Source organism: Castanea sativa, chromosome 1 (genome assembly GCF_040712315.1).
Source record: "Castanea sativa cultivar Marrone di Chiusa Pesio chromosome 1, ASM4071231v1".
Lineage (NCBI taxonomy): Eukaryota > Viridiplantae > Streptophyta > Magnoliopsida > Fagales > Fagaceae > Castanea > Castanea sativa.
In genome coordinates, this window is record NC_134013.1 from 66,835,312 (window position 1) to 66,846,754 (window position 11,443).

Here is an 11,443-nt window from a genome sequence, read left to right on the forward strand (position 1 = left end):
CTAGTGATGTATGCAGTAACAGCTAGTTGCTTAGCAATTGAATACTATTTTTACCAAATTTTCCGCAACTTGCCTAGATGACAAACATTGATAAGGAGAGAGAGAGAGAGAGAGAGAGAGAGAGAGAGAGAGAATTGTGGCATACATATGAAGAATTTTCTCTAGGTCAAGAAATAGAAAACATGTGCATGCACAAATGCATGTCCACCACTAAAATAACACGTGTGGTGGACATATCCACCACTAGAATTTTCTTAGAAGCATCTAATACATCTTAGTTAACAATAACAAACAATGACGAAAAGATGAGGCAATCTTTCTTGTGCAAGAAAATAAAATCAGCAACTTAAGAAGGTTGAGAATAGGCATTTGTGCAAGGTTAGGGATGAATTAATTAGGAGAGAGAAAGAAAGTAGAAAAGAAATAATATAATATTCTATTAAACTAATTAGATGAGCTAATATGAAAATCAATTAATTTTAAAGATGACATTGATTATAATGATTTTCTAACCATTAGATTTCTTAGAAATTTACTGTGTATAAAAGGTGTAACTCTTGTGGAGTTATACCAGGTGTAAGTTGAACCCATCTCTCTCTCTCTCTCTCTCTCTCTATATATATATATATATATATATATATATATATATATATATATATATATATATATATATATATATATATTTTACACTTAGCTTTGTGTTTCATAGAATACTAAGAAGGTTTGCTAGACTAATGTTTGGAATCATTTGGACATATGGGTCTCTTACTATTCATTTGGGGCCGTTTGATATGGTATTTTAAGTAACATTTTCAGTTTTTAAATAACATTACATATATTTTTACACACTTTTTTACCCACACGTATTTTCAAAAAATACAAACAATATTACTAAAATAACGTAACCAAACAAGGCCCTAAGTATCTCACAAGCTATGCCTAGGTAGTTGAGGTTTAGCATATTGTGGGGTAACAATTAGGTAACCATCTCATTGATGTGAACTTGGACTTAATGTTTTCTTTTGATTTTCTATGTTCTTTCTTTTGTTGTTCAATTTCTAACTTAGGGCCTATAAATAAGTTTCAGCCACGAATACTAGCTAATGGTCCCAGCTACTATAGACAAGGGTAATATACTTGGCAGAAACTTATTACGTAGCTTGTCTAGTCAGTTCATGCCATCATGTATGACCATGTGGCAGTTCAAAAACTATAATTATCAAAGCCATTAGCATTGCTATTGGCACATCCCTAAATGGTTTACATCAGACATTTACTGTGAACTACGTCCTGTATGCTGCACAATTTAATTGTGAAAGGGCCTTAACATGACCACCAACCGCATTAGTTTTGACAATAGAATTATAATTTTGATGATGACTACTTAGCTATTTCATCAAAATGATAAGAAGATTAAACCAAAACAAAAGAAAAAGAGAAAGTTTAAGATTTTGCCATTTTAGTTAAGTTACAAAACCATGCCGACACAAGGAGGTGGGATACAAGAAACTACCACCCTACTTGATCAACTTTTGATATTTATGGAAGTATTCATGTGCTGGATGAAGGCCAGAACACAAAAACATGTTATCAAATTTCCAGGACTTCCTCATTGCATACAAAAATATTTATAAATATTTAAAAAATAAAAATAAAAAGGAAAAGAAAGAAAGAATCTGAACATGACTTGGTGGCTAAAGAAGTTCTGAGCTGGCCATAACTTATACCTTTACCATCTCCTAACTTTTGAATCTGCTACTTCTGTGCAACTTTGAAGTGCCTTTAATTTTGTTGATTTTGGGTATATATCTCAAACATCTGATACATGCACCTCTCTCTTATGGTCGTGCAGGATTCCCATGATAAAAATGCATATATCAAATGCATAAGATAATTATTGATCACGTAGATGTGTGCTTCGTTGTATAATTTCCTCCTAACCTACAAATGTCAATTTGAGGATTGAACATTAATGAGTCTTAAGATGATTAGAATTTTACTCTTGACTCTACTTCTTAAGGAACTCCAATCTTGAAATCACATCTGAACTGTCCCTACTAGAGGACTCTGTGGAAGTATAGGATGCTTCCAGCTTTCTTGCTGCGTTTAACACTAAGCTGTCCATGCTATAGGACTTAAGGGAGCTGTCTGACCCAAGCGCATTGGTACTCAGAAAAGGAGGCTGGTTTGGTATAGGAATCTCACAATCTTTACTAGTTAACATCTGAACTACTTCCTCCATGGATGGTCTTAAAGCAACTGAAGCTTGTGTGCACAAAAGCCCAATTTGAAGCACATCTGATGCCTCTTTTCCAGGAAATTTATCTCTCAGGCAAGGGTCAACAGCTTCAACCAATTTATTTGTTTTGTAGAGTTTCCATACCTGAGGTCGAAATGAAACATAACACTTAAGCAAAAAGAGCTTAAAAGTTGTATGGGTCTTGTATCCTATAGCACTATTTGAAATACATGGATTCTGAGTCTTACTGTTTGTAGAAGGGAACTTGAGTCCTCAATGAAAGAATTATTCCTCCTACCACATACAATCTCAAGTACCAGTACTCCAAAACTAAAAACATCTACTTTCTCTGTAAGTTGTCCTCGAACAAGATACTCAGGAGCCATGTAACCTCTGTTAAAAAGACATGCACTTTTAATGAGAAAGGGAAAGAATTGAGACACTTTAGGAATTATGTGGTGGGAGAGCTTTGATCTGCTAAAATTTTACTTCCAAGTCAAAATTGGGATTCCAAATAACAGTTATAATGAGTTAAAATGATGGAAATCTAGCAGGCTGACATCAACTGCAATGAAAAATATAATGGAACTGGACAGTGCAGGCTGCCACATTTTACACATTAAAAAAAGACTTATTTCTCATAATTCTTACTTTATCAGATTTCATAGAGACATACAATTAAAATAAACAAGAAGACAATGTATTTATCCTAATATAATAGATTTTCAGATTTACATTACTAAATCATGTAATGCTTGAAGTCTGGTATATGTCAGTATAAAAACATGATCCTATATGAAGGAATGAAAACAGCAGGCTAAATAGAACTTTTACAAAATTTACTTACAGTGTACCAGCGATTCCAGTACTAAGATGACTTTGATCAGCAGCAAAACATCGAGCAAGGCCAAAGTCGGCAATCTTTGGGGTGAGATTCTCATCCAGAAGAACATTGCTGCTTTTTATGTCCCTATGAATTATTCTTACTTTGGCACCTCCATGAAGATATGCAAGCCCCTCAGCTGTCCCAACAATGATATCAAATCGCTGCCTCCAATTTAGAATCTGAACTTTGTTCTTGTCTGCAAAGGATATAGAGATCATCACCATTTTGAAATGGTAGTTTTACCTTTTCTTTTCCCTGCATTTCTCAGCTTGTGTGTTTTCAATTGCAAAGATATATGTTACTCATTCAGGAATGACTTATCTAAAATTCAGCAATGTAACAAGCATATTCATGTCCTAAAACAATTCAATAATTTGTTTCAAATGTGGATCATCATATACATGAATAAAGAGATACTATGGCTCTGCATTAAGCAGAGCCTTACATAGCTATTAGAGTTACAAAGCTCTTTAAGAAAAAAATGATAACACACCAAAAAGGGATTTAAGAGGGGAAAAGCGGAAATTTGAAACTTTTACAGAAAAAACTCTACAGTTCACTATATTTTATAAATTCAGAACTTTAAAGCACTATTCACTGTAATTTGCTAATCGTTCAAAATGCTAAACAACTTTTCAGTTAAAGAACCATGTTGCAAAAGCTTTACTACTAAAGTTTTTAAGCTAAAACTCTACTTCTTACAGCAAACCAAAGAGGTATAAAGAAAACAGAATTACCAAAAATGAACTGATCGAGGCTCCTGTTTGGTACATACTCATAAACCAAGAGGCTCTCAGGGCCTTCAATACTGCAACCCAAAAGCTTCACAAGATTCTTGTGTTGAATTCCACTGATTAAATTTACTTCATTGAAAAAATCATCTACCCATTGCCTGGTATTGAAAATCAATCTCTTAACAGCAACAATTTTCCCATTTGGAAGAGTCCCCTTGTATACAGAACCAGCTCCTCCTTGGCCTATTTTTCTTGAAGGATTAAAGTAGTCTGTTGCCTTCTCAAGAGTCTCATATTTGAAATTCAAACTAGCCCTATCAATACTAGTTGAAATTTGGCCTATATTATAGCGCTCTGAAGTGCAAGACAAGATTAATGAATTAGAACATTACTGGATGATAGATCATAAAAGCTATTGTAATGCATGAGAAACCACTATAATTCTTGTCTTGATCATGACAATTTCTCAGAATTGTACCTTCTTTGATCTTTAATAACCTTGCATAGCCAGCATATGCAGCAAACAGAAAGAGCATTAAGAAGGCAACTGCCGCTAAAACTATGGCTACAATGGCTCCTGTTCGAGAAAAACCTGGACAATATAAAAGTATAAAACACATAAAAGACAGCAATTAAAAAACAACATTATCAACATGGCCAGAGAATATTAAATAGCATCAAACGCTATGGAAATTGACATATATGGAATGGGGTTTAAAATACATAAATTGTAAAGAGAGATACTCAAAGACAAACCCACCATTAAACAGAGTGACTTTTACTCCAATATGCAACTGCCATAATGGAACGAAAGAGAGAGAAAAATAAAGTATGAATCCTCAATAGACAAAAAAAGGCCTTTAGTTTCTGTTTGCAAGCTGACAAAAATTGATGGAAACTAATAGAAAACAAAATCTTTGAATTTTTCCCCCTTTTCTTTGTATTCATTATAAGACCCAAGAAAACTAAAATCCCCACTCAAATGATCATACCTTAGCTATTCGTGCCAGTTTAATTAAATTGCATATATACACAACCAAAAAAAACCTAGAATTTCAGATTCTAAACATTGTCTTCGCATTCTTTTCCATTCCCACAAATCAAATAGAAAGGTTATGAAATAAAAAATGCCACCACCCGAAATAAAAAATGAACCTTTGATTCAATTTCAGTCCAACTTACCCCACAAAGTCCACCAAAATCATGAATTTCAAAAAAAAAAAAAAAAAAAAAGAAGAAGAAGAAGCAAGAAACTTAATTACCATGACCATTTTGTGCTTCTCCATTATCATAGTAAAACTTGTCAGTGGAATACCTCAAATAACACCCTGCATTCAATCCTCTCCCTTCCCTCCTTGGCAAGCACTGACTGATCACTGCCTTCCCTGCCTTCTCCAAGCACTCTCTGCACCCATCACTCCCAACAGTCTTCAAACACTGCGCCAAGGCATACACACCCTTCACTTCAGCCACTGCAAACCCTTTGTTTCCCACAGCAGCTTTTGTCACATTTTCAATCAAAACCCCAACATTCTTTACAAACTCAACCTTGGAAACTTCATCAACCTCCACGCCATATTTGGAGCTACAGTTCACAGTGTCAATCAAAGGGTTAGTAGCTTCTTCGTAAAAGCTGTAGTTATCATAGCGCAAAAGGCACCCATCAAGGTAAATGCGAGCTGAGATGGAAGGAAGGCATCGAGGAAGCTTTGTACGGCTTGCAGCATAGCAAAGAAGACAGTCTGTGTGAGAAAGGTCTTGGAAGCATTGAGCTAAGCCATACATGGGAGGTGTGGAGTTGACAAAGTTTGTGCCCCAGTGGTAGGTGTTAACAAGCTGAGATAGGCTCTCCATTTCTTTCACAAAGGTGGGGATGAAGTTGGTGAGTGGTAGAGACTTGACAGTGCCACAGTATAGGCCTGACTGGGATATCCTTGGATCAGAGAGTGAGAGAGAGATTAAGCTGAAAAAGAAGAAGACCCAGGTTGGATTTTTGTAGCTTGGGCTTAAAGAATGCATGAAATTCATGGTTGGTGTAATGAAGATCATGCAACAAGCTCTGCAGATTACAGATTGAAAAGCTACTATAAGCTAAAGAAAAGGGAGAGCAATTATTAAGAAGGTGAAAATGAAAAGGTAGTTTATCATTATGTTGGGTTTGTCTTCTTTTCTTGTTCTTCTTCTTGTTGTTTTTTTTTTTTTGCTGTTCTTGTTGTTGGTTGTGTTAGATTTGTTTTCCTTGTTGCCTGTACTTTTGATTGTTTTCCTTATTTTCTGGAAAAGTTTCTACTTTCAAAGTGTGAAAATGTTGCTTCCAGGAAAGTAGCTCACAAAAGGAATTCACAAATTAAAGTGAAGTTGCTTTTGTAAAGGAAAAATTGATAGGACGAAAACCACAAGACGTGACTTTAACCATGTGGATTGTAATCTTTTTCTCTCTTTTTTTGGGTAAGATAGTTATGTATTTTCCACATGATGTTTAAAATAAAGGGTAAAGTAATCATTTAACTTATTGAAGAAGACCTGTCCTCTTTCTATTACTGTTTTGTGTTTGCAGTGTCAACTTTACTTGTTTTAAAAGTTAAAAAGCATATATAGAAAAGTCAATTTGGTGGCATCCCGGTTCCTACGCTTACACTAATTAAGTGGAAGACTCTTAGGGATTCAAACCCATTTCAGCACTTAGACAAAACATCTTGTGACACTAGCATGAGATCAGAATACTTTCGAACTATACAATAATTTTCAGTTCTGTGCATTATTAGTATCACTTGTGCTATGCTAAATAACATTTTGACACATTAAAATTTACTCTTTTTTTTTATCATACCATTTTATAATACACTCTACATTATATGTTTTATTTTAATATTTCAAACATATTAAAATAATCTTAAAAACACTCTTTTGAAAAAAAAAAAATACAAATCCACTTTAATGAAACAGAATAGTGGCGTAAGAGAGAGGAGAAAGATATTGATAATGGAGATGTGACACAAGGAGAGAACAAAAAAATCATTAAAAAATTTATAGCATTTTGACAGTAACATGATATATATCACTGCAACCCCATGTTATTTCTTTTAGCATTTGACATATCTCATAAAGTAAAGATTTTAGTATTTAGTGTGGCAAATGTTAAAAATTTAGCATTTGACATACCTTTTAATGTCAATGCTCTTAGACAGGAAAACTTACTTCCCAACCTTTGCTTCCAGGAAGCACATAGCTCTCTTGATAGTCTCTATCCTGTTAATGGTGTGATATGAATGATATGGATTAGTCACTGAGTTTGTTGTGTCAATGTGTTCCCTATCTAAAATTAGCATGTTGTAGATCAATTCAAACTATATATAAGTAATTGTAAGAGTTTCAATTTCAATTAATCCTTTTAAAGTATAATACAAAGATAGTTAGGATTTTGTCGGGTCATGATGACTGACAAGTATGTAAAGTGCAAATGTAGCTCTTATTTCATAAGTATATGATTATAATGTAATGCTTAGTGTATAAAATCTAACCAATTATTTTTTTAATCCTTTTTTTGTCATTGAATTGGACAAACAAACAATAAAAAAGAGGAATGCTTTTTTTAATGAATAGAAAATGAGTAGGGAAGCGACTTAAGTTGGCATCTTCTACCTTAGCATGACTATAATTACACTCTATTTGCTGAGTTCGAGCTTGCAGAAGAGAAGAATACTTTTTTTTTTTTTATATAGCTAAAAAGGATTACAATAATAAATATGAACAAACCTTCAAATGTCACTTCATATATATGTAAAAATTTTAATAGGAGACAAGTATAATCTCAAAATTAATTAAGAGGTAAATGTTAGTTTCAAAGTTTAATTTTTTGCCGAAAGTTTCAAACTTTAATTGAGAGGCCAATTCCAGCACATGTGCAACTTCTTAATGTGCGATTTTGGGTAGATTGTTGATTGTACAACTAAAATGAATGATTGAGTTTTTCTGAATGTTAAAGATAAAGAGGCCGGTCGGTATAGGTGTAGCTGTGCAGGTACAGAGAGATACACTATTACACCGCCCACGGTCCACCTGGTGCACAATTAAAACCCCAATTCAATTTTTTCTAAATCCATTTTTAAATATAACAACCAACTCTCAAGTTGGGACCTCTTCTTTCACATCATCCAACTACACTATCATAATATTTATTTCTGTCTCTGTCTATATCTGGGCCACGTGTACTTCTTTTTTATTTGGACTCAAAAAAGTGTGCAAAAAACAAAGCTACAAATCTGAATGTACCCAGCAGCCACATTTGACAAACAACAGGTTTGCAAATTAGTACAGTGCAAAGTTTTTTTTTTCTTTGAGAAGGTAGTACAGCGCAAAGTTGATGGCATCTATGGCCCTTTTCCTTTACGGCTTTTTAATTACCCTTGAATTTTGGATCTCTCTTTTTAAAATGGAATCATTACCATCATTCTTGAAAGAAATATTTGCAATTCAAAGTGAATGATGGTGGGTCTAAACTCTAAACTGTGTCCAGTTGATACTTGGTTGGAGGATTTTGGAAAGTAAAAAAAAAACGAGGCCAACCAAAGAAGAGAAAAAAGGTTAGTAGATAAAGTTTTTTGACTATTTGGTGCAAGAGAAAATAGGAGAATAGAAAGGAGTGAGGGTGAGCATTTTCCAATTGAGCCTAACATAATTTGTCCTCCCAAAGGTGGGAGGAAAAAATAGAGGAGAACTAAGAAGAATAAAGTGATGATAGATTTGTCCGAGACTATTCTCTCTTAATTTTCTTGTGAATTTTTATTCTTCTTACATATTTGCTTTAGATTGATAATTTTTTTTTTTAGAACTCTAATTTAGGTTGATACGATTTAGTTTTATGTTTTAAGTTATTATTATTATTATTATTTTTTGTTCTTTTTAATTGTTAAATGTTATTTGATTACACTATAAAGAATTAAAGATAGTAGATAAGAATATAATATTATTCTATTACATAGCATGATTTGAATAATTTAGTGTATATTATTATATCTTTCAATTTTACTTTTTTTTTCTTCTCATATTATTTTATTCAATATTGAAATTCAACTACATCCTCTTTATCATTAAATTATTTATATTTTCTCTCCCTTTTTGTTTTAAAAAATAAAAAATGTATTATTTTACTTAAATTCAAATGATAAAAAATTGTCATCATAAAATTGTACTCATTTTTTTTAACATTTACACTTTCTCCTTTCCTTTACATTTTTATCTCCTCAAACCTTCTACCTTAATATTGCCTTTTCTATTTCCCTTTATCTTCCTTTATTTTGTTTCTTTTTATTTCCATCCTCTTAGTATAAATTTGTCATTCACTCTTCCATTTTTTGCATAATTTTCCCTTACAAAAAAGGGCTATTAGCCTATTACCCTCTCTTTCTCCCTCATTTTTTGGTGGATTTATTTATTTATTTTTCTTGCATCTCTACTTTAGCTTAATAAAGTTGTGTTATTTAGAACTCTATTTTGGGTTGATGCGATTTAGTTGTGTTTTAAGTATATGAAAATAGAATATTATTATATTGCACAAAATGATTTGGATAAGTTAGTGTTTATTGTTTTTTTTTTTTTCTTCTCACATTATTTTATTCAACATTTTGGCCACATCCCTCATATATATCATTTAATTGTCCTCATAAAGTGGAGTAATGCCAAGAAAACACTCATTCTCACACCCAATGCATCAAAGGAAAAATGGAATACAAAACAAATGTCAATTTAGAAACACTAAATTTATTGCTTATTGCTGAATATTGAAAACTAAAAACACTATAGCAAAATAATTTTTAAATACGTGAATAGTGCTATGGGACCCATTTTTAATAAAAAAATTTATATAAAGTGAAGTTTGTGGGTCCCGTGAACAATACATGGGACCCACAGATGTGCTCAAAAGTCAGCAAAATGCGGCTACTGTTCATGCACAGTAACATGAACAGTAGCCTTCGTCCCCCCTGACCCGTGCAGCAACAGAAGAAGAAAAAAAAAAAAAAAAAACACAGAAAACTCAGACGTGGACGCTATAAGCTGTATCCAAACAAAGAGGTTGTAAAAAAAAGAAAAAAAGATAGCCATACAGAGAACATTAAAATCTTAGTGTAGTCATAGTACTAAAAAATTAAATCAATAATCAATAATTAAATACAATCATAGTACTAAATTTAAACTTAAAACTAATCAAACTCTAACCATGGAAACCATATTTCTAATTATAACTAAAAAAGAGATGTTCTCTGGTAATAGTATAAATTACATAAGAAATAAAGTTAGAAAATTTTAAAATTCCTTTTTTGACATTTCATATAACCTTATTTATAATATGTATGTGTGTGTGTATATATAATTTTCATACACTATTACTTTTGAAAATCTAACACACTAGAAGTACATACTCAAAAGATAAAAACTCATGGCGAACTTCACATTCTATATTGAATGAAAAAATTATCTTGCTTTGTTCTGTTCTACATAATAAACTAAAGCCATATTAGATCAAATGCAAGTGTCGTACCAATTTGAATTTGAAGGTTTACCATTACATGAGTACTTTGCAACAAATGCAGCTTGGGAAAGGAACTTCTTAATTCCAAGATTATGTCAACATAACCCAATACTGTTCAAATAATTCTATGAATATTTGGAAACCTCAACAACAACAACAACAGCTACAATCAAATCTTAATTATACAATTTTGGAATTGACTCCTTTCTTCAAATTACATAATTAAAAAAAGAAGAATTGTCTCCCCATTTTTACGGGCAAGCCAACCTGTTACTGTTATTAAGAAGCTCATCTCAAATAGGATTCTTGACTTTTTGTTCACTTTTTTTTTACCTTAGAATAGGTTTGATTTCAGTAAATTTCTGCATTGGTTTTAAATATTTTAAATTTCTGTTAATTAATTAATTGAGAATGAGAACTTGGTAGTAGAGGAACTTATATGTATGATTAGTTGATTACATTCACTTTGATCATGACATAAAATATAAAAAGTCTGAGAAAAAAAGCGAAAAAAGAAGAAGCAAGCTTTGATTTTTTTTTTTTTTCAACTTTCATATGCCCAAGCCCATTCTTTCACCTATCAACTCAACTACCCCTTATTCTCTCTCTCTCTCTCTTCAATTTTTATATTGTGACCTGATAAGTAGTGTCTATGTGATGAAAAGGCTTCTACCTAATTTAAGGTAAGGTTTCTTCTTAAAAAAGGAAAAAAAGGTAAGGTTCATTCTCAACTTTTGACATTTTTTTCTTAGTCATCTATCCTAATAAAGTGGAAATTTGTCCACAAATACGGTGCTAAACAGTAAACACATATGATTAGACCTTCAACCATGGAAAATTTCCTTTTGTTTTTTGTTTTCTATTTTATGCAATTTTTATTAATATATCTTTTGACTGGCTAGATTTAATAATGGAAATTGGTCACTCAATTTTAACCCCACCTGCTATTATATGGATACCTCTACAAAAGTCAAATCTCAAAACAATCATATCTTTTTGTCATATCATACGCTTAAGTCCTACTGGCTGTCACCTTAAGGATTCTCAAGCAATCT

At 32.4% G+C, this 11,443-nt stretch overlaps 1 protein-coding gene across 1 annotated transcript; it reads right to left on the reverse strand.

Annotated features, from left to right (window-relative positions):
- Positions 1–1,425: 1,425 nt before the first annotated feature.
- LOC142626353 (cysteine-rich receptor-like protein kinase 42) lies at positions 1,426–6,038 on the reverse strand. Its single transcript, XM_075800179.1, has 6 exons — positions 5,122–6,038; positions 4,338–4,451; positions 3,863–4,213; positions 3,087–3,321; positions 2,488–2,632; positions 1,426–2,383 (listed from the first exon to the last, which is right to left on the reverse strand). The coding sequence occupies exons 1-6, from the start codon at positions 5,906–5,908 to the stop codon at positions 2,009–2,011; spliced, it is 2,007 nt and encodes a 668-aa protein (XP_075656294.1). The 5' UTR covers positions 5,909–6,038; the 3' UTR covers positions 1,426–2,008.
- Positions 6,039–11,443: the final 5,405 nt, after the last annotated feature.

What these genes read in the sequence shown, in the direction of transcription:
- LOC142626353 (XM_075800179.1), bottom strand. Translation starts at nt 5,908, where the DNA reads ATGATCTTCATTACACCAACCATGAATTTCATGCATTCTTTAAGCCCA. An exon ending in CCTCGATCAGTTCATTTTTG is followed by an intron (nt 3,322 to 3,862) that starts GTAATTCTGTTT and finishes TATCCTTTGCAG; the next exon opens with ACAAGAACAAAGTTCAGATT. An exon ending in ACTGGAATCGCTGGTACACT is followed by an intron (nt 2,633 to 3,086) that starts GTAAGTAAATTT and finishes TCTTTTTAACAG; the next exon opens with AGGTTACATGGCTCCTGAGT.